Source organism: Notechis scutatus, chromosome 3 (assembly GCF_049901735.1).
Source record: "Notechis scutatus isolate UNSWTSFEM ecotype Mainland chromosome 3, rNotScu1.2, whole genome shotgun sequence".
Taxonomy (NCBI): Eukaryota; Metazoa; Chordata; class Lepidosauria; order Squamata; family Elapidae; genus Notechis; species Notechis scutatus.
Window position 1 is genome coordinate 56,618,377 of NC_142011.1, and position 27,264 is coordinate 56,645,640.

General features: G+C 39.3%; 1 protein-coding gene across 13 annotated transcripts in view; it reads left to right on the forward strand.

The window, feature by feature from the left end:
- ST3GAL3 (ST3 beta-galactoside alpha-2,3-sialyltransferase 3) overlaps positions 1 to 27,264 on the forward strand; it is a 201,869-nt gene that overhangs the window by 34,628 nt on the left and 139,977 nt on the right. For 8 of the 13 annotated variants that reach the window (XM_026665724.2, XM_087960112.1, XM_087960114.1 and 5 more), the window contains one exon: positions 4,870 to 4,917. The exons of the other annotated variants lie outside the window; for them this stretch is intronic. In XM_026665724.2, the coding sequence (XP_026521509.2) occupies positions 4,870 to 4,917 (48 nt within the window). The remainder of the gene's footprint in view (positions 1 to 4,869; positions 4,918 to 27,264) is intronic. 13 annotated transcript variants of the gene reach the window in all.

Sequence of the window (27,264 nt, forward strand, 5' to 3'; positions counted from 1 at the left end):
ACCTAAAGGGCTACCTCGCTATTTGGAAATTCTGAATTTATTAGACTTGAATACCCTGATTCTACAAAAATCCACCCTACTTGGAACAGCTTATATCCTCCAACGATACCTTAACAGTTCCTAAGTCCTTGGTTAAGACTCGAGCTGCTGAGCTACCAACCAGCCCCAAAGGCTGTGAATCTCACCAAAAATTAACAACAACAACAACAACAACAACAACAACACTGTTTCTGTGAGGGAGAGTTAATGTCGGGGGCAGAATGTACCAGTTGAGGCCTCTGCAAAGACTTCTGGATTCAAACTGGATGGTTAAAAAAACGTTTTCATTTATCATATCATAGCAAATGTCATCCCAAAACAGACTCTCAAGACTTCTCTCTTTCCATCCATATAATATTTGTATCAAAGTTTATTTAAATGGCATCACTAGTTTTTCCTCTCTTTTATTTTGAAAGGGGTCATGAATCCAAGTGGCATCCAATGCTGAGGTTTACACTAGAAAGAGGAGCATAAGGAAGATATTTGGGGCCTCAGCAGGTATTCAGCTTAGAAGTGTTCACATTACCTTTCTTCGGATATTCAGCTAAACTCAAACTGGGCAGAAAAAAGGGAAACATATGCTACCCCTGACTCCTCTCCCTCTCTAAACTTTCTGCCAGAGTTCTGAAGGACAGCTGCACTGCGCTCACATTTGTATGAGCTCAATTCTAAACACTATATTTTTCTGGATACAGACGATTGTTTTTCTGCTTTTGAATGAAAAAAGAAAGTGGGAAATGTGTTCTTACAAGGAAATAATTTTGAGCCCAAGATAAATTAAGTGAAGGAAAGCAATAGAAAGAAAATTACCCCCCCCATCTTCTCCCAGCCTCCTGAAAAGACTCTGGCTCATCTCAGGATCTACTTTATCTATCTGTCTGTCATATTTGTATGCTGCCCAGTGGGGACAATTGATTAAACACATAAACAATCATCAAACACCATAAAAAAGAATAGATGTGTGAACAGGGAGACAACAAACACAATAAGAGCAAAACAACCAACAATGAGCCTGTATAGTACCTTAGCCCAACACCCGGGGAAGCTGGGCTGTTTGTGTCTCTGAGGGGATGCTGTTACAAAGAGTAGGTGTCATGATGGAAAAGGTACACTTCCCGGGCCCCATCAAATGGCATTATTTGATAGATAGATCCCAAAGCATGCTAACTCTGTCAGATCATTCTGGATCTACAGATATTGCAGGAGAAAAATGAACCTCAAATAATAAGTGTCTTGAATGGCTTATTTGGGTGACAACCAGCATCTTGAATTGCAGCTGGAAACCTAAAACAGAAATATTATATGGGCACATTGAGACATGCCCATTCATTGCTTCTGCTGCTGCAGCATTCTAGATAGCAGAAGTTTTCAAGTAGTCTTCAAAGACAGCCCCATGCAGAGTGCATAACAAAAATCTCAATGAGAGGTTGTTGATTAGTAGTAGGGCTGACCCAGAAACCAGTGCGATTCGCACACATGACAAATCTGTCTAAAGACCTTGCTACCCACAGCTTCTTCCTGCTCTTTAAGCAGGAACAGTGAGTCTATGACAACCTCCAAATTGTTAATTAGTTCCATCCTGAAAGTGCTATACTATTCAGAATGAGGAATGGAAAATCCCTAGGAATGAGAAATCCATTAACCTAGAACAACTTGGTCCTGTCAAAGTTGAAATTAAACATGTACCTCCTGACCCAGACTCTCCCAGCCTTCAGACCATGGTATGAACCTTGACAGTATTACTTGGTCAGTCTGAAAACAAAATATACAGATGAATATCATCAGTAGGATGATACCTTACATAGAAATTAAACAGAAGGGATAAGGTACCTGGATTTAGTGTCCAGGGATTTAGGGTGCAACACTTCCTCCACCCCCAGCCAATGGCTAAAATCAAATACATTAGAGGGAAATTACATTGCAACACATAACCTTCCACTCTCAGTCTTTGCAAATCCGTCTGGAAGGATAGCACGATCAATGATATTGAAACCTCATTGAGTGATTAAAAATAACTATGACAAATTCACTACCCCTGGATAGATTAAAGGCAAATAATGCCCCCTATACTGCCCAGCAGTTATGCCCTTCAATGGAATCAAAACGTATGCGATGAGACAGAAACAAATGTGATATCTGATGATACCTTCAAACCGAACTTTTAAACTTTAATCATTCACCATGCAAAAGAACATAAGTTTTTAACAATGAAGATTTAGAATATGGCAGGTAAGGACAATTTTAAAAATGCACTTAAAGTTGAATGTGGCAATCCCCTTCCCTTGGTGCCCTTAGCATATGCTTATTTTGCTGAATGATTCATTCACATGTGTCCCAGCTCTGCCAAAGATCAAAGGTCAACAACAAGTGCATAGCTTCTTTATACTGTGACAGACCTGAAGCCCATCCAGATGATGATGTGATATGAAAGACTGGACATGAAAAATTGCCATGAATTGGGCAGATGCTTGAATCCTTTTTCCTATGGTTAAGGAGAGCTTCTTTGACATAATTTTTAATGATTTTTAAAAGCCTAAGTGAACGGAAAAGATTATTTTATTTTCATAAACTTCTTTAGAGAACTTAACTTAAAATTCTGTCCTGTGTATTTAAAATTTGTGAATAAGAATAGGATGAGTTTCAGATAATTAGTTAATACAGATTAAACAATTTTTTATTATACCTGTTTCTTATTACTATTTATGGGGTGTCCTTTTTTTATCAATAGATCACAGTCTAATAAATATAATCATTGAATAAAACATGTAGAATACAATGCGAGCTAGGAGGAAAGGAAGAAAGCAAGACTGATGTGCTGGTAAAAGCATCAAGCTTTAAACTGGGTATTTAGGCCTACTAGTAGGCACAAGGCCAGCTGGGTGACTCTAGGCCAGCCATTCAGCCTGAGGGAGGAGGCCATGGCAAACCACTTCAAAAATGACAGGTCCTTAGTGCTCTCTGAGTCTGCTTTCTTGCAGATGTTTCATTACATTCATCACTAGCACTGATAATGTTACCTAAGTTGGGTAATGAAACATCTGCAAGAAAACAGCCAAGCTCAGAAAGCACCAAGGACTCCTCATTTCAATCTTGAGATAAAAATACCTTTATTGGTATTTTCAAAATCTTGCCAAGAAAAGTTCAGGGACCAATCCAAGCAGTCGCCATGAGAGGACACTGACTTGAAGGTCAAAAGAATAACATAAGGAAAGTTGTTTCTGATCAGGTGGCACAAATGGAGCCTCTAGTAATCCTCTGATAAAGCTGATGTAGTAGCTGCATTTAAAAAGAGGCAACAGGTCAGAATATAGCAAAAGGATTGTTGTTAGTATTTATTCACAACAAGCAAGGTGCAGAGAGGAAGGAAGAAATGATGGAGACAAACTGATTTCATTGCCGGGGCAACAAAGGCTACAGATTTTTAAAGCCCAGAACATCCAGATAACATTTGGAAGTGACTCAGACTAATTTGTGGAACTCTAAGGAGGAGATACAGCAAAATCAAAACAAGCAAAATTTTGCTTTAATCTCAACAAAAGTAATTGTAAACATCTTGTGGAGTTGATTTCATAATCTGGTCTACTTTGTGGCTAATACAAGGCCTTCAGATCGTGTACTCATACTTGGCTTTGTTTAACCTGAAAGTTAATGGAATTACAGGGATCATGGACAATGATGATCCATCAAGGTTAGAACTGATTTTTTTTATCCCTTATAGATTTTTAAGTATCTACTTCTTTAAGATTAAATAAACAAGTTTAGATGGGGGAATTGGGAGCCTCAAGCTATAGAGGAAAAGCACAATATAAATATAATTTATAATTATTTCTAAAGGAAATCACATAAAATTATATTTTCATTTTGTTATTATCTAATTTGAGAAATTAGAATTATGTTTCACTAAGAAGATTTTAAAATAACAGCAACAATAATAATTTCATTTACATGTGTTTAAGTTTGTTTATTGGTGGATATTGGAATTTGGAGTCTGCACTAAAAGGCGATTTTTAAAAGAGATTTACCAATGTAGAAATGTGACCTATACCTGCATTTTGAAGTCCAGTTTCTGGCATTAGAACATCAAGGGAAAAAGTGGAAAAGTCACAGTTATCTCTTGGACAGCTGTTGGTAGAACTGGATAAGCAACCCACTTATGTACTAGAAAATAAGAAAGGAGAGATGTGCAGTGAAAAGGCATCATACCTTTTATATTTTCATGTTTACGTATTATACATATTTATACATTCTACAACACAGTAATTTCATGCAATCAGTGTTCTCTGTTACAAGATAAACATATATACAACTAAAATACTTCTGGAATCCACATGTCTATGGAGATTCTCAGTCATCCAGGTTAAGGTTGTCCCAAAGGTGCTTTTTTCAAGAGGCAACTGGATTTTCTGGTTTTCTTTGAAGACATTTGGAGAACTGGAGAAGCTTCTTGGATGAGAAGTAAAATGTCTTCAAAGAAAAATAAGAAAAAAGCACCTTTGGGACTTCTGGAGTCCACATTAAATATTTATAGGTCCTCAAAGGCACTGGCAAACATGCTCCCACTGACTTTTTGTTGTGAGTTATTGTAGGAGTTTATCTTTTATTGTACTGCTTACCTCTTTTCAGGAAAGGATATAAGTCTAGCCTTATAGACTTATAAGTCTATAAGTCTACATTAATCAGTCAAAGCTAGATTAATATTGGGATAAAATTTCTCTGCTGCATGTTTAATCAATAGATTGATTTTTTGAGGAATAGGAAATAGGAGTTTCTTATTAACAAGTAAGAGTGTATATGACAAGGGAAAAATGAACTTGTACTCTTGTGTTACAGATTCAGTGGTTCTTTCCTCTGACTCCGTTGGACGTTCAATAGGCTCAGGTACAACTTCCTGTCCCCTCTTCTCTCTCATAAATAAGATTGCCAATTTATATGTGACAGCCATGTTGGGAGGCAGATAAGCAACTGTTAATCCAATTCAAGATAACCCTTCATAGAATAGAATAGAATAGAATAGAATAGAATAGAATAGAATAGAATAGAATACTTTATTGAATAATACTTTATTGGCCAAGTGTGATTGGACACACAAGGTATATGATATATTCATATATTCATGATAGTCTTTGAAGGAAATTTGATGAGTCCTTTGGAAATAAGTAATTAAAGAGAATATAGTCTTTATACCCTTTCCCTGTTGCTAACATTTTTATTACTTAAATTGTGCTTTTGATTCTGTTGGTTGGGAATCTGGAAGTTATAGTCTCATCTGGAAGGCACTATATTGGAGAAGGCTATTCTAGATAGAAGGTCAGAGTTGCAAATAAAAAAAAACCCTTATGCGTAAAACCATAATATCAGCAAGCTGTGTTAGATAAACAAAACAAGTAGGAAAGTTTAACATGATAACTGACAATGGTTTATAGCAACAAAGCAGGACAGGATTTGTAATTTAAGTTAACGAATCCCTGGCCACTTTCCTTGCCTGTGTTGTGAGTTTGCTAATAATTAGCAGCAAAAAGATCCAGGTAGGCTTGAGTGCTTTGGTTCATGTTATACCTCTTTATTAAATTGTTCCTAGAAATGCCTGTAATTAGAGAAAAGTGATATTTCAAAAGAGGTTATATCAACCAATTTATCTTTCCAAATGCGGAAGAAAATGTGGATGATGCTTCTTGAGAAAAGATGGAACTAGATTCTTCCTAACATATAACTCCAATGTTTTTTCTGCAGTTGGAAATAGTGAGTTCAGGGAATCCCTTTTTTTCTTAATTTTTGGAATGCTATTGACTTGAATTTAAAAGCAGTGTGCTCATTTTGTGTTAGAATACCTACGAACCAGTGTGGCACATATGGTATAGCCATAAGTTGTGATTGATGAATGATTTAGCTAAAAATCACAAGGTAGAGTTCTTAAAAGGTTGTGCTAAGACCCCAAATAAATAATTTTCAGCAAGGGCTTATAGCTGGAAAGAATAGGTGTAGATTTATCCTTGGTCAGCTTTAATTTATGTAAGTATGTGGCCTGAAAGAAGTTCTGAACCACCTTCTCTTTACAGTCTGTTAGCTCTTGTCTTACGAAAATCAGTATACTGATTATATTGTGAGAAGAATATTTACTGCCTTCCAACATGGCCCCTGGCTTTTTGCCTGCTGTGCCCTCACTGAAAATTATTTGAAAAAAGAGCTTTGGACTTCACATGAGTTCACCTCCTCTTTTTGCTATTCAGTAGATCAACTATTAAGACTGCACCGTTAGCCTGGATGAAATGATGCTGCAGCTGAAAGCACAGAAGCCTGAAAGAAGTCCAAATATTTAATGATTTTAGAGGTATTTCATTCATATGAGATCCAAAGCACTTCCTCCAAATAACTTTTGAAATATACACAGCCCTGCTAGAAAATAATCAAATATAGCTTGTTGCCTAACCCCAACAGAGAAGCCTAACTGAAAGGGTGTTACTCGGTTACTAACCTTGGACTTTAGTCTTTTATAAATAGAGGCTGCTTCTGCTCTTCTGTCTGCAAATCTAAAGGTAATTGAACTGGATGCATGATCTTCTCCCTGATTGCCTAGCCTTGCCTTGTGAAGGGAAATATGCTGGAATTTTAAAGAGCAAGCAAGTGGTTTCATCTCTCCATTGTATAAAACCTCTCCAATCGATTCTCGTGTAGCACAAAAGCCTCAGAAGTGCTAAAATACTATCAAAAGAAAATAATTTATTTCCTTTGTTTTAACAGATTTGAACTATTTTCTTTGTATCAGTGTCCAAGTAGCCAGAAGAAGCTTGAAAATGGCTGCCGTTTATGATATTTCTGCATGTTGAAAATATAGGTTTAAGGCTGCTGCTGGTTTTAATACGCTTCAAGTTCTGCTAGTGAAAAATGATCTCCTTGTTACAAGGTTGAGTTGTGTGGTCTGTTGCTAAATTGAAGGATAGCTTACCTTGCTGAAAGAGGGGCCTGAGATCTCTTGTGCCTCTTGCAGTACTCCCTTCACAACTTGCTGCAAATCTGGAGTAAAACAGATAAAACGAAAAACTTTCACCTTCCAGACTCAGCCGTTGTTAGCATAGGTAGTCCTTGAGTCATGATGATAATTGGGACAGGAATCTCCTTTATTAAGCAATACAATCATAAAGCATGATGTTATTTGTATGTTAGTGACGACAATTTTGGCAATCCCCTTTGCAACCCTATCGGTTGTTAAGCAAGGATCCATCCCAATCTATTCCTCCCCACTCTGGTCCTCAGTAAAGCAAGAAACTATCTCCCCTGCTTCCAATTCCTTCCACCCCCCTTTCTCACCACCACCACCCATATCTTCCCTTTTGGCCACCCTGAATAATGGCATTGGGGCCAAAGTAGAGACCTGTGGCATTCAGCAGTCTCAGCTAGCTGCCCCCACCAATCCCTGGGCCACTCAGAGCCAGTGGTGCCGGCCATCAAGTGCTGCTACCTCAAGCTTCTGAAACTTGTGACTGCAAGTTTCTCCAAATCACACACACAGTTCTCCCAATGCTTCATAATGCTTCTGAGGCTTCCTAAGAGTCGCAAGAATGGCACACACTATGTGACAATTAATGGGACATTAATTAATTAGTGGCAATTAAAAAAACTTTTCCCACAGTGATGCCTATTTTTATTTAAAACTACAAAAAAAGAGAGAATAAAATAATAGACTAGAGAGAGAAATAGTTTCGTTTAATGATTGAAGACACCAAGATAGTCCTGCTGTGGGTATAAAGCCAGCTGGGTGACTTTCTTTTATCCCTAGGAAGAAGGCTGTGCCAAACCATTTCCAAAAATGTTGCCAAGAAAACTGCATGGACTTGTCCATGTAGTCATCAGGAGCCAAGACTTATTTAAGTGCACCAAAATTGACAAAAAGGTACTAGCAGTAGAGAGAGAGTTATGCAAATAATTTGAAAACATGGAATGTTTCATAACACTAGCTAAATAATATTATCTCTTTCTTTATATGGACAAATAGTAATAGAAAATTGAAACTCCATCTAGATACAATTAGATCTAATGTCATTTGTACCAAATAATTACTTTTATAACACTTTTTAAATAAGTGGTAACATAGTTGCTCCTTTTTAAGGGAGATTTGTGTGTTGTGTATGTGTGTAGTATAATAAGAAAACATAAAGCCATATAAGATGTTTAGAAAAAGTGACAATAAAACAAATTCATGAAAGGGGTGTTGTGTAAGTGATAGCACCTGAGATATCAAGATGTTATCTACTTTGCATTCATAATTGCCATGGTTCCAGTAATAACTATGATGACCTCATCTTGTGGAGTAAGCACATGAGAAAATTCCATATAATGAAACTTGAATATACTTTATTAACAGTTTTCTGAATCATTTGTGATTAAGAAACATTGGCACCAATTTTATTTGTTAAATTGATCATCTAGAGAGGACAAGGGTAAATATCAAGAATGGAATGATCTTTAAAGAAGAAGACTCTTCTATGAAGAAGAGGACAGTTTTAAATAGATTTCTTTTGGACTGACACTCTCCACAAAATTACCACAGACTTTTACAAGCATTTAAATTGTGTTCTTGCAATAGAAGATAAAATAAAATAAAATAAAAGAGCACTTAGTGTCAAGAAGAATTGTATCCCAATCTGCAACACATCTGCATAGTGTGTGTGCCTTGGTGTAAAATTACATTTATGATCTCCATGCTAATGTCTTTCAACAGCAGTATTGAGAATTTTACAATCAGCTGATTTAACATTCTCTGCCTTCACCATTAAAGTTTCCATTGTTTGATTATGCGTCAGTCAAATACATCAATCTGTAATTTTCTTTTCTTGTGTGATTAAAAATTATACATAGTATAGTCAGTAAAAATAATTCTGTCAGAGACTGGCTTTCTGAGTATTGTAGTTGGTCTTCAAAATATTAATATTAAGATATTAAGATATATTTTGACAATGAAGATAACAGAAGTAGTGGATAGTTTCTGCCTTTCAGGATCAACTATGAACAAGTAAAAGAACCAGTTCTCAGATTCTGCAGACTAGCATTTGGTAGGGGAACAGTGAAGCCTTAGAAAATATATTCAGATGCCAAGATGTGTTTATACTCACAAAGATAAGAATCATGCAATTACTGATTTTTCCCTGTGAAATGCTATGGAGACAAAATTTGGACCCTTAAGAAGTCTGATAGAAAGTGTGAGGATGATTTTGAATGTTGGTGTTAAGAAAGACTTTTGGGAACATAATGGATAGCCCAGAGAACAAAAGGATCATGGAACAAAACAACTAAGAGTTTTCACACTGAGATTATTACATGATAGATACATTTTGCAATGATTTAGTTTAGAAAAATTATCATGTGAGAAAGCATGGAAGAAAAGAGAATAAGAGGATAACCACTAGCAAAGTGGAATATAAAGCTGTTGGGTGCAACGCTGGAAGACTTGAATGCCTGGTTGTTGATCATCTGGAGGTCTCTCTGTAGTTTCTAAGTGTCTATACCAACTTGATGGAATATAATCTGTCACGATCAATCAGTTAATCAACCAACCAGCCAATTGAAGAAATGTGTTGGGAACATTACCTATAAAAGAATCACCAAGGATTGATTCCAGGTCTAGCAAGAAACAATTCTAAATGAACAACATAATATATTTTGTAGAATCTTAGAGTCAGAAGAAATATTAGAAATAATCTTATTGAAAGCACTGCTTCGTGCAGAATATGCTAAAGCATTTCAGATCAATGAATAGTTTTGATTCTAAACATCTGTTAATACTTCTTGAAATAACATTTGCCTTTTTAGTGGTTACATTGCATTGTTGATTTATAAGTGTATTAATTGAGAACATCGAGATCTTTTTCACATGTAATAGTGCCAAATTAAATCACCCTCATTCCATAATTATGCCTTTCTTTTTTTCTCTCTATACACATAACTTAATTTTTCTTCCTGTTACATTTCAATCCCATTGATTTCATCCCTGTTCATTATTACATGATGTCTGAATTTTTTTCTCCTGGTGAAAAGAGTGCTAAAGTTAATATTCTGTCATTTGCATATTTAATAATTTAATGATTAAGTCATTAATAAAAATGATTCTCCAAGCCGACACATAATACTCTTTGTGTGATGTCTCAACTAGTTATGTCCATCTAACATGTTATTAATAAGTATATTAGAAATTGTCGTTGAGTCAAAATACACTATGTCCATGGAATTGTGACTATCAAAAAAGATTAGGTTAGTCTAATATGATTGCTAATTGAGAAACCCTCGCTGATTTTTACCGTGTTTCTTCAACAATACGGCCTCCACCAATAGGAAGGCCCAGCATGTTTTATCGGCATAAAATCAAATTAAGCCCCTCCCCCAAATTAAGGCCTATATTAAACATGCAAAATGGGGGGGGAGAATGGTGGGGGGGGCTTGCCGTTAGGAAGTAGTTTTGTTGCATACCCGGATATGGTGCTGCCTGCGTTGACTTTGGTGTTGGTGGGGCACTTCGTATCAGAAGACCTTCCTCCACCGTTGCTTTCCCTTCTCCCTTGCTGCCGCGGCGTTTAGAGCAATGCGGTGTTTGGTGCAGCCACGCGCAGCCAGCCAGGGCTCCTCCCTGCAACTGAGCCCAGTGGAGACACTTGGCTTCAGGTGCTCCTGTAGCTCGGCCCGGCTCTTTGCTTGGCAGGCAGGCGCACACCCGCGGCTCGCTTTCCTGGCTCTGCCCAGCCCGTACGGCTCTGGCACGGCCCTGGTGGGATGAGCAGAGGGTCAGGCGGGGAGGCACTCGCTGCCTTGGTGAGAGCTTGGTGAGCTCTGCTGCCGGGAAGGAGGGCCCGCTGTCAGCTGTGCTGGGTGTCCCAGGCGAAGCTTTTCGCACTCTGCCCAGCTCCAGGCAGGGATGGCGGCTGGGCGCTTCTCCCGAGGTGGGCCAATCCTGCACTGCGGCCCCGGGAGATATGCCTCCCCATGTGGGAGCTGCCCTCTCTGGCAGGGGAGGCTTTGTTGTAGTAGGGCGGCATTTTTAAAATAATTGGCTTTACCTTCAAAGGCAAAGGGAAGGCGACGAATGGAGCACCTGAAGCCGAGTATCTCTGCTGGGCTTCGGTTGCAGGGAAGAGCCCTGGCTTGCCGCACATGGCTGCGCCAAATGCTGCGGCGTTGCTCTAAATGCTGCGGCAGCAAGGGAGAAGGGAAAGCAATGGTGGTGGAAGGTCTCCCAATACGAAGTGTCCCATCAGCGCCGAGGTCAACATCCAAGCTGTCGCTGCCCACCCACCCGTGGTTGCAAGGGGGGGGAAATTAAGTCACCCCCGAAAAGACAGCCTAGCTGTTTTTTCGAGGGTCAAAAAAAAAATAAGGCCCGGCCTAATTTTGTGAGAAACACGGTAATTGCTGTATTCCTATCTAAATACTCACAAACATGGCTTTGCTAAGAGGCTTCTTCTATATAGTGTATATGTCAAGCTGAGAAATCTGCAATTTCTCATATCCTACTCTTGTTGAAGGGACATCTTTGATTCTCTTTAAGACCTCCTCCCAGCCTTCTAGGACCTCACTGGTTCTTCATGAATTCTGAAATGTAACAGTGGTTCTCTTAGTTTCAGTAAGGAAAGACTTCAAGTCAGGGGTGGGATTCAATTTTTTTAACAACCGGTTCTGTGGGCGTGGCTTAGTTGGTGGGTATGGCTTGGTGGTCATGTGACTGGGTGGGCGTGGCCAACTCAACATCACTCACATTGAGGCACGCATCTCCTTGCCTGGCCTCTCATGACTGTGGGGATGCTGCAACAGTTGTAAGTGTGAAAAACGGTCATAATTTTCAGTGCCATTGTAACTTTGAATGATCACTCCACACAAGCAAAGTACCAGCAAAGGACGGGAAAAAAACTCCAGAGAAGTTCCTGAGATAGGAAGTCTAGTCCTGCCAAGAATGTAATAAGGTTAACGGAGAGGCAGTTTCTGTAAGCAACACCAGAATGTTTCCTTCCTGCCTTCCTTACAGGATTAGGCCAGTAATTTCTTCTAACAACCGGTTCTCCGAACTGCTTAGAATGTTTACAACTGGTTCTAGAGAATAGGTGCGAACCTGTAGAATCCCACCCCTGCTTCAAGTTCTTAAGATTGCGCCCACCGCCTCCTTCCAGTAAGTCCTCTGTCTACCTTGCATATTAACAAATCTCTGCTTTTGACATCTCCTTGACTTCCTCAAAGAAAATCTTCCAAAATTGTTTAATTGGTCAACTGAACTTAGGGTATTTTGAGTTCTTTCTGATATTACAGAGATTTCCTTGAATCAATGAGTGGAGCTGTACCTGGCATTTTGGACCATGTCTCTGTGATATCCTATACAGCCAATGTGAGCAATATAATGTAGGAGAACTGCTCATAGCAGACCACAGATAAAAAAAAGTTTGTTCTGGAAAGTTTCCATTGATGCAGCATGTGGAAGAGTACGAGAAACGGGGGTGGGCTTCTGGGGGTTCACTGGGGTTTGGAAGAGCCCCTAGCTAAGATTCTGTGCAGTTTGGAGAACCCCCAAATCCGACTCCTGGCTGGCCCCACCCACCCCACCCCGCCCCTCCTAGGAGTCCCCACTCGGCCTGTTTTGGATGCAGGTAAGTGCAGGGCCTGCATGGGTGTGCATGGAGGCTTGGGGAGGGCGAAAAACAGCCCCCCCCCAGAAGTTCGGGAAGGCTGGAAATGAGCCATTTCTGGCTTCCAGAATACTTCTGGAGTCCAGGAAGGCTGTTTTTGCCCTCCTGGAAGCTTGAGGAAAGAACCTGGGGAGGGCAAAAACATCCTCTCACCATGGTGCAGAAGGCCAATTAGGCCACACCCACCATGGCCACGCCCACCCAGCAACTGGGCAGAGAACCCTTTGCTAAAATTTTTGAAGCCCACCCCTGACGAGAAAGACCTTCAAGCATAACAAAAATTATCTATGGAGATTCTCACTAATCCAGATCATGGTTGTCCCAAAGGTGATTTTTCAAAAGTCTAGTTGCACCTTTGAGATAACAACAGATGGTTCTCAAAACAAAGGAAGGTTATTGTGTGAACCGGGGAAAGCCATAACACTAAAGTGGGAAAGGATGTGTAAGAAGAGTATCAAGTGTGGATTCTAAATCCTTATTGAAATTGGATGAGCCCCCTAACGCTTGGAAGCCATCACATTGAAAAAGGTAAACAGTGGATTTCCCCCCTCGATTCTTTTTGATCTCAAAAGTAGATATCCAGTGGATTTTGAATCTTGTGGTGTGTATGTGTGCATGAAGGAGGGAGGGAAGGATAGTGAAGCTTTTAGTTTAAAAAAATTCTAAATCTGTATTTGTGGCTACATATGGCTAAATGGCACTGGAGACGTTATAAAGATCTCCTATGTGACTCTCCAGGTGACAAACAACAGTTTGATATATTTTTTTTTGTCTTTGAGATACAGCTAACACAAAGCTGTTCATTTGAGGCTTGACACAATGAATAATTACTTTAAAATCAAAAAGAAGGCTTTTGAATTCTCTGTAGCTATTCTGGAAAGGAGGATGGCAAGTCAGTTCTAATGCTTCACAAAAATAAACTGATGTTGACAGAAAATGCTACGGTTTTTTAAAATGTTTTTTTTTTTCATATAAGTTATCTTTGGAATCAGAAATAAATGCCTAGGAAGAGGATAAGGGTTGTTATATTAGCAGTGGTGATGATGTGCCATCAAGTTGGTGTTAACACCTTGTATGGCTTATCCTCAACCTGGCATTTGAGTTTTCTCAAGGGTACATTCATTGCTGTTATAATTATAGCCCCACTTGCTGCTGGTTACACTCTTCTCTTTTCATTTTTCCTGGCATTATGGACTTCTCAGAGGAGGTTTAGCAACACTATTTGTAAAAAAAGATATTTGAATCGTGGATGAATGCAAACTGAATTGACAAAGCCTTGGTTGTCAAAAGTTTTTTATTATTAGCCCTTTTTTCTATTGCTCATCTTTAGCTTTGAGATGGGAAGCACTCTGGGTGAGAATCTTTCTAGAAGATTCCTTTAATCTGTTTGTATTTCCAGTAGAATAATCCCTAGTCTTTATCTTAATTCTTTGACATCTTTTGCAGATCAAGTTGACTTACACTAGAGGTCACCAAGAACTTGTGTATATTACTTTATTATATTTGACTTTTATTAGGAAATATAATACAACTTCTGAAATGGAGTGAAAGCACCTTTTGTGCTTTCACTTGGGAATGTTTAATTGTGTGCAGATAGAATATATGTATCCCTGAATGGAAAACCAGTGACATCTAAATCAGACTTAGAGAAAAGGAGCAAATACCGTATTTGCCGGCGTATAAGACGACTTTTTTGCCCTGAAAAAGATGCCTCCAATTGGGGGGGTCGTCTTATATGCCGGGTCGTCTTATACGCCGGCAAATAGTAATTGGGAAGCACTGCGGCTGCCAGCGGCTGAGGCACTTTGCGCACCGTGGAAGCGAATCCCGTGAAGCCGAAAGGAGCAGCCAGCCTTCTCCCAGCTCCCAAGGAACGAGGCTCACACCGCCCGAGCTCCGCTGAGGTATCCGGCTGGGGCTGTCAGGAGTTGTTACCGCTGGCGCGGCTCCGCGCGGCTCCAGTCCGCGTTGCCTCGGGAAGGAAAGGCAAAACCAGGAGCCGCTGCTGCCATTGCAAAGCGCCGCTGCGGCTCTTCCTTTTTGCCTTTCCCTTCCCAAGGCAACGCGGGACTGGAGCCGCGCGGAGCCGCGCCAGCGGTAACAACTCCTGACAGCCCCAGCCGGATACCTCAGCGGAGCCCGGGCGGTGCGAGCCTCGCTTCCTTGGGAGCTGGGAGAAGGCTGGCTGCTCCTTTCGGCTTCACGGGATTCGCTTCCACGGTAGACAAAAGTGCCTCAAAAAAAAAAAAAAGTGCAAAAAGTGGAAGGCGTGCGGAAGAGGGGGCGAGTATATAACAAACTATATTTTGAGTGGAAATGTTGGGGGGTCGTCTTATACGCCGGGTCGTCTTATACGCCGGCATATACGGTAGTTGGGGCCATAAAGCCTCACAAGGTCCATGATCCTGGCTTGCTTATTTATTTATTTTGGATTTTTTTCTAAGGCCACCCAACTCTACAAAAACTCTGGGTGGTGTACAGTACAGGTGGTCTTCAGGTTTTGATCATGCAAAGAATGATCATTAAAGAATGATTCAGTGTAACATCAGGTTTTAATATTTCACTGATTGCATTCCTAATTTTCTCCCTTTCCTCAGGGCTGAACAATGTCCCCATAAGTTGTTGGACATCTAGCCAATTGGGATTATGTGCATCCATTATTGTTTTCACTAAGTCTGCCACTTCCATGGGTTTTTCGCTGAATGGGCCGTAATGTAACTTCCAATTTAACAGGTCTGAGGAAGTGAAAGGTACATGCTGGAATAATGAGAGTGTGACTGACTCAGAGGGGTTCCTAGGGTTAATGGCCAGTTGATCTACCTGCCTCAGAGGAGCTGTTAAAGAGGTTTTTTCTGTTTTTGCTCGAGTCCTGGCAGCAACTGGCTCTGTTCCAGAGGAAGTCCCCTCCCCTGGTTCCAGACTCAGAGACTGTCGGAGCCTCTCAGTAGAAATAGGGTCAGGCCAGTTTTCCACTGGTGTAGAGGATGCCCGCTGAGGAGGGTCAGCCTGGGCTGATCGATCTGTCTTCTTTACATATGGGGACCATTGGTCCAGCTGGGCCATGAACCCAGGGACCCCTGATGATTCTTCATCTCCCCCTCCATCATCAAACCCTCCTGGTGGCACATATGGTGGGGGGTGTGGCGCTTCCTCAGGACAACTGGATAACACCTGCGCAGTTTTGCGCAGGGTTTTCAGTGTAACCTTTCGTGACAATAGAGCCTTACACCTACGCATTTTTAGTACTCTTAACCAAGGTGGGGGGTGATTCAATAGGTCCAGCCACACGTCAATGTATGGTGCCTGATCTGGATGTCCTAGAGTAGGGTGGAAGACCAAGCGGTGCACCTGTACTGCAGTGGGGATGTCAAATGTACCTATAGTGGGCCACCCAAACCCAAATGTGGGCCACTCTGTCTCACAAAACTTTCGTAATTTTAATCTACTCCACTTATACCCGTAATCTTGTGATTGGTATGCCTCTTTGAAATGTTTTAACATAACCTCCAAGGGAGTGACAGGAGTGCTTTCCTTACCACCCATAAGCCACCCTCTTAACCAGACAAGACAGTTTGAGGGAAAGGGTTGAAGAGGAGAGTAGGGGGTCTCTCCTTCTCCAGACACACCAAGGAGTCACATCCACACACACCCGACCCAAGGAGCCGGATGCACACGGTCTCCAATGGGAACTGCGGGCACCACTCGCTTTCTACTGACCCACGGTGCTGGACACTCACAGTCACCAATGGGAACTGCAGTAGTCTTTCTTCACAATCAGGTCTGACAATTCCTCCCACCTTACCTTTTAAGAGAGGGTGATCAGTCCTCTCCTCCATCCCTGCTTATAGGGAGGGATTATTTTCCCAGTCCAATACTTGCCTGCAGGCGTCTTCCTTTTTCACAGCTGGCCAGCCCCCAGTCCTGTTCCTCTTACCCTTCAGTAGTGGTTCTTGGAGGTGCTGATCGCCGATGCCAGGGAACAGAGGTCTAAGGAAGTCCCTCGGATTCAAATGTCCGATGGCGCCTGGGATGTTCCCCACAACTCACCGATACTCTGGCAGTCGGGATGGACCCCTCCAGAGGGCCTCAGGGCCCCTAGAGTCCCATCTGGGTCGCCATTAAATGTAGCAGCAAGTCATATGTCGAAGACAGGACTCAAGACCACGGAAAAGGTGGAGGAAATCAGGTTTATTGCGCAACACGTTCAGAGCATTAGCATGACAAATTCTGAACACCCAGCTGCATCTGGGATGGTTTCTTTATACCCAGAATGACCTCATCATAGGTCTGGGCGTTTACCTTTAACACTTTCACAAATTACGGTCAACTGATTATACACGCATCTTAGGACAGATAAATGCAATATCCTGTGTTACGGCAGGAACACAAAAAGAGGATATGTTTTTCTTGCTTATTCTGTTATCTTACACCAACAGTAATTTTCCATTCCCATCCTTAGTTGCAAGAGAAGCAGAGCTTTACTTCCTTAAAATATAAGTTCCTTAATTTCGCAGCAGACAAAATACAGAAGTAAATTTGACCTGTAGGTTTGTTCTAACTTATGACCTAGATTTCTATAATGTCCATATTTTATATGCCTTAATTGGTCCTGCTTCAGTGTGAACTGAGAAAGTACTGCAGGCCTAGGAATGAAAAAAGGTGCAGGCCTGGGCCTGGGCCTGGGCCAAGTCTCCCAAGTCCTCCACAACCCCCTGAGCAACCCCTGTTCTGCTTGACAATACATGCTGTTGCTTAATGATTGAATTGGGGGGACTGAGATTGCAGTCACTGAGCTTTGCGGTCACCTATTGACTGCAAGAACCTATAATTTTACGGTTACCTAATGGCCACAAGGATTATAATTTTGGGTTCAATTATGGTCATAAGTTAAGGAGTATCTGTATTCATTTATCAGATTTGTATGGCCACCTGTCTCACCAGAAGTGACTCTTGACATGCAACTAATCATTGTAAAACTGATCATTATAAAAATCACTGTGGTGAGTGACTTCCGGTTTGTCGGCTTCGCGAGCGGCAGGGATTTGCGGCTGCGCGATCCCTGCCGCGCTAGCCGCTTTGGGGCTCCGACCCAGACGGGTGCGGAGCTAGGCTGCCTGCAGGGGCAGCTGAAGGTAGGGGATCCGGAGAGGGGTTTGGGGTGTTGCAGACCCCTCCCGGCCAGTAGAACCCCCTTTTCCCAGGACGGTGCAGCGGCGGTCCGTAATGGCCGCCACAAAGAAGCTGGCAGCCGGGTAAGAATGCGCAGGAGGAAGTGGAGAAAGTGCTTGAGAGGAGAAAGTTTTTCTTGGCTCCTAGGACTCTAAGATATATTTAATAAAATTCCTGAAAAGTATGACTTTCTGAATAATATCTGCCAGAAGAGGAAAAAAGCGGCAGTTTGATGGTGCTGAAAGGATAGCTTTCCTCTTTTCCTACGGAATAAATAACTGGATATTAAGAAACCTATTTTTTTAGGTGAAAATTGGTTTTAAGCGATGAGTGGGAAGAGAGAGGATTAAAAAGAAAATATTTGTATGCTAAGACTTTGTTGGAGGAGATGCCTTAAGGATTTGAAGACTAGAATATATTGCAATAAGATTTTAAACAGATTTGGACTTTCTTTCTCTTTGATTGATATTATCCCAGAAGGAGAAAGTGAGAACTCTGCCTTGGTTTGGACTGACTGATAACTTTGGGACTGCTATATTTTTTTATTTTCTTTTGAATATTCTGGTTGTTGTAAGAAGAAAGAAGGGAAAAGAAAAGAAAAGATTTATAATGGCTTTTTCTGTTGAGGAACTAAGAAAAGAATATGAACAAGCAAAAAAAATGGTAAAGATGGTGTGGAAGAAGCTTTTTTTTTTAGAAATGGCGCTTGCTAACTATCAACAAACATTACAACAGATGAAGACAGCAGAGGAACAAGAAAGAAAGGAAGGAGCCATTTTTAATGAATCTCAGAATTTGATCAAGAAAGAAGGAAGAGAGAAAAGAAGAGAACTAAAGGACTTAAGATCTAAAAAACATTTAAGAAAGGGAAAAATAAGGTGCAAAATCAATATGATGATAGTAAACAAAGGGAAAAGGAATACGACAGAGAAGGGAAGCCAGTAAGGCAGAGGCTAGAAGAAGGGGGGTAGAAAGGTTTGTTGGGAGAAGAAAGAAAGGGAAAAGGTGGAGAAAAGCTACAATGTTTTGAAATTAAATGGAAAAAAGGAATTTTTATGGATAATGGATAAAGTATAATTTTTTTAAAAAGATTTTGCAAGGTACATAAGATGAGACGGTAGTATTGTAATGGTTTAAGAGTTGATAAGAGATTAAATGCTAAAATGTTTAATAATGATTGGCTTTAAAATTTAATAATAGGGAGGTTTAGAATACTGTTTTAATTAAAGAGTTTAATAAGATTATGGTATTGATGTTATTATAAAATTTTTATTATAGTATTTGTTTTTAATATTTGGATTTATTGTCTAATTATGTATTTAATTATTTTGGATATACTAGTTAGATAGAATGTACCAAGCAAAATCGGATTGGGTATTGGATGTTATCTTAAAGGTTAATTTGATTAACTTAGGGGAGATAGAAAGGCATCATACTCTGATTAATGATTTCAGGAGAAACTTATTTTCTTCTTTTTATAAGGAATGAGACAAAGGGATGATAAAAATGGACAAAAGATACAAATATAATGATTCAAACTAAGATGATTAATTAAGATAGAATTAAGAAGAGTGAAATGTGTGGAGAAGTTAATATAGAAGGTTTAGAATGGTAAATAAAATAAGTAATGATATGTAAGATGAGCATGAATATAATTGAAGTCCATGAAGAGAGAGATACCTGGGTCCAAGTTACTTTCCAAAAGATATTTTTATGTTTTGTGTGTTGTGTGTATATTTTTTTGGGGGGGAGAATTAGTAAAAACTTGCAGAAATATAGAATGAGAATAATGGTAACTAAGTCAGAAAGAAATAGATGAAATAATAATTTGATATTGAATAAGAGTAAAGAGAAGTAAAGAGAAATTGATTAAGAGGTTTTTGTATGTTATATGGAAATGGTTTAAAACAGAATCATAATTTATCTGACTTGTTAAATTTACAATGAAAAAAGGTTTAAACATGTAATGAATAATGATAATTTGTGTGTTTTAAAAATTAATAAAACTTGTTTAAAAAAAAAAATAAAAAATCACTGTGGTAATATAGACCATCTTAAAGAGCCATTTTAAATGTCGCTATTTCCCTGGAACCCCCAACTCTTATAATATATCTAGGTCCTGTGGGTCTTCCTGAATATTAGCATGGATAGAACTAATATAACTTCATGGAGTGGGGGGACATAATGTTCCATAAGGTGGTCCCTATGGCACATTTGTGGGGCCTCCTGGAACCCATCAAATATAGGTCCCATGCAGATGGAACCCATAGCAAGGCCTCTCTGAGGGAACTAATAGGATGGGCTGTGTATTTGGGGAAAGGCAGTCCCTCAGATTACTAGATCCCATGCCAAGCAAAACACTGTGCTGCACATGCCCAATTCTCTGAGTCAATCTAGAAGAATACCATGGTTGATGGTATTGAAAGCTGCTAAGAGGTCAAATAGGGCATGGATGGATGGGTGGATGACCTTCATCCCATCAGGCAGGATATCATACAGGAGTGCCAAAAGGACATAGATTGGAGGGGGATAGGCATGTGGGTGTTGTGGTTAGCTGGCAGCAGGTGCGGATGGCTGAGGAGACCTAGGACTCAGATGAGGGGCCAGGACTATTATGGAGTAGACTGCTGCCTTCAGAGATTATGCGGGCTGGCAGCAGCGACGAGGTTCCCGAGGAGCCTGTTCCAAGTGCGCGTGCATGCAGGATTGCTCGCAGGAAAGAGCAGCTGCAACAGCATGGGTGACTCGGAGTAAAGCTGCAAGGTAATGGCCCCTCCAAGAAGATAAAAGCCAGCTGTGAAGCAAACGTTCTTTGCAGGAAGCAAAAATGTTTTGAAATCCCAGCCTCGTGGACATTGCAGTATCTTAAGTTGGTATTTGAAGACTCTTGTGTTGTGAAATATTTCTTCTCTGTTATTCTTGGCAAGCCTTGCACAGGTTTGGCAAGGCTTGTGTTTACTAAAGTTATTAGTTTGCAGCAGCCTTTTAACCGGGGATTCGTAAGAATTATTAAAAGGTTTCTGTTCCCTTTGGTTCGTTTTTGTTTTATTGGAAAAGGGTTTGGGTCAGAACAGTGGGGTAAATTAAAGCATTCCTGCAGGCACAAGTGTGGATGGACTTGAATTTTGATTATGTGACCATGGACAATGGCCATAACTTTAGGCTTGGGTTATATTGTAAGTCCCTTTGTTCAGTGTTTTCATGAATGAATAGTTGTAAGTTGTGGACTATCTGTTTGTAAGCAAAGACAGGGATAGAAAACAAGGAAATGGGATGGGTAGTATGGTACAGTATAAACAAAGATGAGCGTAGACAGCAAGTTTTGTTCTACCTAGAAAATATCATTTCTAAAATTTTTAATGCCTCCGGATATTTATGATATATGTCAGTGATGGCTAAACTTTTTGCCCTTGTGTGCTGAAAGTGCATCCGTGTGTGCATGTGCATGCATGCCAGCACCCATAATGCACTACGCATGCAACCCTCCCGCCCCCTGCGCATGCATGCACAACCCCCCCCACGTGTCACGTGCCTCTGCACATGCACATATGTCTCCTGAGTGCGCCCCGCCTCCCACAGATGCATGGCAGCTGGCTGGCAGGAGGCATGTGCACATGTGTAGTACACCTGATCTGTGGCAACGGCTCACGTGCCAGCAGAAATGGCTCTGCATGCCACTTCTGGCACGCGTGCCATAGATTTGCCACCATGGATCTATGTGATCCTATGAAATTAAGCAATAGACATTTCAGAAAACAATAACTGACAGCTTGAGACTTTATCATAATATGTTTAAATTGTAGTATGTAATTAACTATACTTATTTTATTCTAAGAAAGCACAAGAGATTGGATTGATTTGGATTGGAACCAGTGTCAAGGAAGAAAGTGCAATGACAAAGTATTAAATACCAGGCTGACTTCTATTAGAGAGGCAGATTTACATGAGTGTTAATATGAAACATCAGCTCCCTGCTAGTGTAGTGTTTAGGAAGCCCCAAACTGTCTTTGTATTAGGGTCTGTAAGTGAAGTTTCAGCATAGTCATACAGAATGCTCCACTGATCCAAAGACTTGGCCAAGGTCAAAGTAGTCAGCATCTTCTACTTTATGTTGGACAGATCATTGCATATCTCAGGAAATGTGCACCCTGTTAGAAATAAATATGATTTGTTAATAGAAATGAAAGAATGGAGGAAAATTTCTATCCTTGCCTGCTTATATTTCCAAATTGTTCTTCTTTGCTGTTGAAGGGAGATACGGGAGAGGGAAAATCCTTAGTCAAGGCTTTTTTCTTTTTCTAACCCTCTTCAAGAAAGAGGAATGGGATGGTGGGGGAGGTAACGTTGTAAATTCCAGGAAGTGATTTTAATCTTTCTCTAATTTTTTTTTTTACAGTGGACCCATTAGAGGCCAACATCCTATGCTTATTTTAGAATTAAAAAAAAATGAGGGTCAGTTGTGGGCTATGTATCTAATATAAAGTGTAATTTGACCCTGAAATGTTGAATACCCCTGGTTTTTCTGGGGTAAACAGTCCAGTTTTTCCTGAATGTCTAACTCTGAGTGCTAAAATAGGTGCTGTTTGTTTCTGACTCTTCCTCATCCTCCAATTTATCTTTGGGATAAATTGCTATTTTTTACTGGCTTTCTTAAATTCTTTCTAGAAAACATGTGGTCTTTATTGTTCCTTCTTGAGATAACACCCTGTGCTTTTGTATGCTTTAGTGAATGTACATTTTGGATCAGTTCTACTGAACAGAGATCATCAACCTTTAGTGAAGTAGAGCCAGGGATATAATGGGGAGTAGTCCAATAAAATATTTCAATAAGTTAGGCACTCATGCTCTGCTAGATCTTATTGCCTCAATATGGAGATTTTATTTATACAGTTGACATGCATGGAGACGTGTTTTGGGGAAGCATAGTAAGAGCCCATTTTAAGTAGCAGACTTAATCTGATTACAGTAAATCCAAAATGCAATTATGTGGCCACTGCGAGGAACAGCCATTAGAATTTTGGAACGGCATTGCAAATACTTTGTCGGGGCTCCATCATAACTTCAAATGGTCATTAAGCAATCAGTTGTTAAGTTGAGGACTACCTGTAATAACATGGATTTTCTAAGCATTCTTCTATGAACAAGCTTTTTATTTAATTGCTTGGGTTGTCTCTTCTTCAGTAAGACTTGTTCTTCTGTTAGAAGAATGATTAAAGTAACTGAATTATATTTTTCTGTATCCTCCCCAATCCTTTTTATAAATTAGAGTTACATTGAATATGCTTCAATCCCTGGGGACTGTTTTTTTTTTTAAGAAGTAAAATCTCAGATTAGAATTCTTTAAACTCTGCTAAATGGGTAACATCTAAACCGGATCACTTTTTTATTTTCAACTTCTCAGAAAACTTGTCATCTCTTGTCACAGGAACCAGGCTAATAAAGTTTTGCCAAAATATTTTGTTAAGTCAAATAGCATAAATACAGATTCTTTATGTTGACACCACATATAGTCACCATGGAATGTAGGATTCGAATGACTTCAAGGTGCGGAGTATGGATCATTCTGTGAATATTGGTAGCTAAATGTATGGATTAACATAGAAAATAAAAAAGAATGGGACTGTCAACAAGGTCTTACCTGGAGGATGTTCAGTCAGATTATAACATAAATATAGAAAACAGTCAGTATACTTTAACAGAGATGAAAAAGATTCTGGGGCTGGGGAAAGAAGACAGTGTGAAAACTGTAACATAAAGAAATGCATTATAAAACTAGAAGAGGGGAAAATTCAGGTGGCTTTTAGAGCAAGCTATCATGGTAGCCAATAAATAAATAAATAAAAGATGGAAGTTGCAACACTTGGGTAGCAGAAAGAGTGTGTGATAACTGAATATAATTTTTTAGTGTGAAATACAAAAAGAATGAGAAAACAGTTCTCAGTCAAAAATGTCAACAAATAGTTTTCAAGATCACTGAAATCACACAAACATTTACATCTAAGGTGGGACTCCTAATGGAAGAGATTTAATATAAGCAAATAAGGTTAAAGGAAAATAGAAAGACTATAGTGAAGCTCTTTACAAATGGGATAATAGTATGACAGAAGCATTTGCAGAAAGAGGATATTTAGGAACTGATTCCATTAGGGATTGAAGTGTTGTAGGCTGTGGTAGACCAGCTGTCAAATAAGAAAGTATAGATGAACTACTGATTAAACTGTTTAAAACTTGGGGAAAAGGCAGTTAAACAGTTCTGTGTCAACAAATATGGAACAAGATTGTGTAGCCTAGAGATGAGAAAGATAGGTGTATGTATCTATAACAAATAAAAGAGATGTGAGAATAAAACTAAGTCATTGAGCTAATTCTTTAGAGAAAGTTTTAAATGGATAACTTAGAGAAAAATGAAATGGAACAAAGACACAAGATTGGATAACTGAGATAGATAATGTGAAGGTACTTGCAACAATAGTTTACACCAAGCCAATTAGTGAAATTATATCAAGGCAATATATGAACCAGAAACCTGAGGATCATTTGAAATGGACAAGAAGCTATTCTAAAAACTGGTTTTGGAGAAACAGATTTGTTCAGAATAGGAAAGGTAGAGGGGAAAGGTTATGGAGATTCAGTTTAATGTAATAGTTAAGATGCCGACCCAGATATCAGGAGAGTGAATTCTAGTCCCACCTTAGACATGAAAGCAAGGCTGAGTGACTTGTGCCAGTTGTTCTCTTTCTTCCCAACCCATCTTACAGGAAAAGTTGTTGTGGGGAAAATAGGAGGAGGAAGAAGTATTATGTATGTTCACCACCTTGAGTTACTTATACTGAAATAAAAATGGGACAAAACTCAAATAAATATGCATTTTGCCTGTAGTTTTTTATTCCCCAAAATAATTATTATTCTAAGAATGACAGCCTTGGAATATGTGTAAACAAAGTAAGAGATTAAAGCATTAAAAATCTTGGATATATAGACAGCATCACTTTTTAAGCTAAAATTAATGAAAATGCATGAAAGCAGAAAATGGAATTAATTAGGAAGACAATGCTTGTGATCTGAGCAAAGAAGCAAAATGGGCTCAAGAATGATAAAAATAGGTGGTGTATATAGAAATAGAGAAGAAATGAATCCATCCTAAGTAGGAAGTTAATGGCAAATAAGATAACGAAGGATTTCTGGTACAACACTGATTAATGGAATGATCTTTCCAGGGTGATGTGTGCGCAGTTACAAAAAGAGAAAGGTGATTCATTTGAATTATATATTTGGAGATGGTTCTCAAGCATGACTCATAAGAAGAACCAATAAGCTTGAACCAAATAAAGGCTAACTACTCCACTGAACCAATGATAATATGTACCAACTTTGCATTTTTGATGCAAGCAGTCAATGAAGTGGGGAAAAATGACAAGATTAAAAGAAGAAGGAAAAGAACAAATAAGATGGATGGACAGCATCAAAGAAATTATAGGGCTGCTTATGGAAGTGCTATAAATTATTATAGAGGCACACTGAGATGGTGAGCATTTGTCCACTCATTAGGATTTAAGGCGAACTCAGTGTATTTAACTAATCTGTCATCCAATGATCCAAAGTTTATTTCTTCCAGAAAGAGCTCATAGTGTCCTTTTGCATTCTTTATTGTCTGTTTACTCCCAGGCCCAGAGTTTATTTATAAGTGTTCCAAGGCTGCCAGTTTATTTATGGGTCAAATACAAAGTTATGGTTGTTACTTTTAAAGTACAATTTGTAAGTAAAGTATATAGTAAAGTATATAGTTCTTAACTGAGAAAGGAGCTTTTATGTGATTTTCCTATGATGAACCATTCACTGAGCTTTTTGAGGAAGACTGGCCTGTATTGCCATTGGGTCATTAATAACTTGGAGATAAACCTTTTCTGTCGCCATTCCAGGTCTTTGGAAGGCAAGTCCCTGCTTAGTTGTACAGATTTGTTTCTTTGTTGGCTTAAATCATATTGAAATATACCTTTGTGAATTGGCTTTTAAATTTTGGTTATTTTTAGTTTGATCTGCATGATGTTTGATACCATGCTCCTATTTCATTATAAACCACTAGGAGACCTCAATAATTAGTGATATAACAAACAGGGATGTGCAATGCTTCAGATTCAATTGCAAAGGGCTGTTTGAAATAGACAGAAAACAATATCTCTCTGTGATCCATTATAAAGCAGCCAAACCTGTCCCCAGAGCCTGCTGCTACATGGTTCTGGAAAAAAATGGATTGAGGCTTGAACAACTTGCATAGAGGATTTGTGCTAGTACTTCCATATGTTCCAAAGCCCCTCTTCAAAGTCAAATCCAAAGCATTGCACGGCCTAATTAAAAGTTTATTTCTGTAAAAATAATATCTATCTGAACATCAATGTTAAAGAGTATTAAAAAGGGGTGGGAGTGAAGCAATTCTGAACCCCTGATTTTACTGCCATGTTCACACTCTTGCTTAATTCTACTCATCTTCCATTTACCTTGATGCTTTTCAGTTATGGCTATCTTATGCTTGAAAAACTTCTGTAATCTTTATCCAAAATCCATAATTTATGCAGTTTCCCTGCCAAAATGTCTATCAATAAACCAAATAATCAAAATGTACAATTGCTTTTGCAAACTTGAAAATATCAAACAAATACATCAATGTTATGCAACAGGTCAACTATGTTCCATAATACAGATAGTGCTCAGTACACAACCATATTTGGGACTGGAACATCCATTACTAAGCAAGGTGGTTGTTAAATGAGTCACACTCAATGTTATGATCTTTTTGTCACAGTTGTTAACTGAAGTTGTTAACTGAATCAGGTGAGTCCAGCTGGCTGGGAAGGTTGCAAATGGTGATCACATGACCTTGGGATGCAACTATTATCAATACATGCTGGTTGCCAAGCAACCAAATTTTGATCTTGTGACTGTGGGAATGCTGCAATAGTTGTAAATGAGAGAACCATTTGCAAGTCGTTTTTTTTAGAGTTCTTATAACTTTGAACAGTTGCTAAACAAATGGTTGTATATCCAGGTCTATCTGTAACTATTTCTAGACTTATTTATATTATATATTCATATGCTACAGATAGTGACTTGACTTTTGAGCTCAAAATTTCCATTGCTAAGTGAAACAGTTGTTAAGTGAGTTTCGACCCATTTTACTGCTTTTCTTGCCATCTAGGGAATCACTGCACCCGTTAAATTAGTAACATGGTTATTAAGTGAATCTGGTTTTCCTATTTCCTTTGCTTGTCAGAAGGTCTCAAAAGGTGATCACATTACCACAAAACATTAGCCCTGGACATTGCAACCATCATAAATACGCATCAGTTGCCAAGCATTTAAATTTTTATCACATGACCAAGAAATTGATGCAATGGTTGTATGT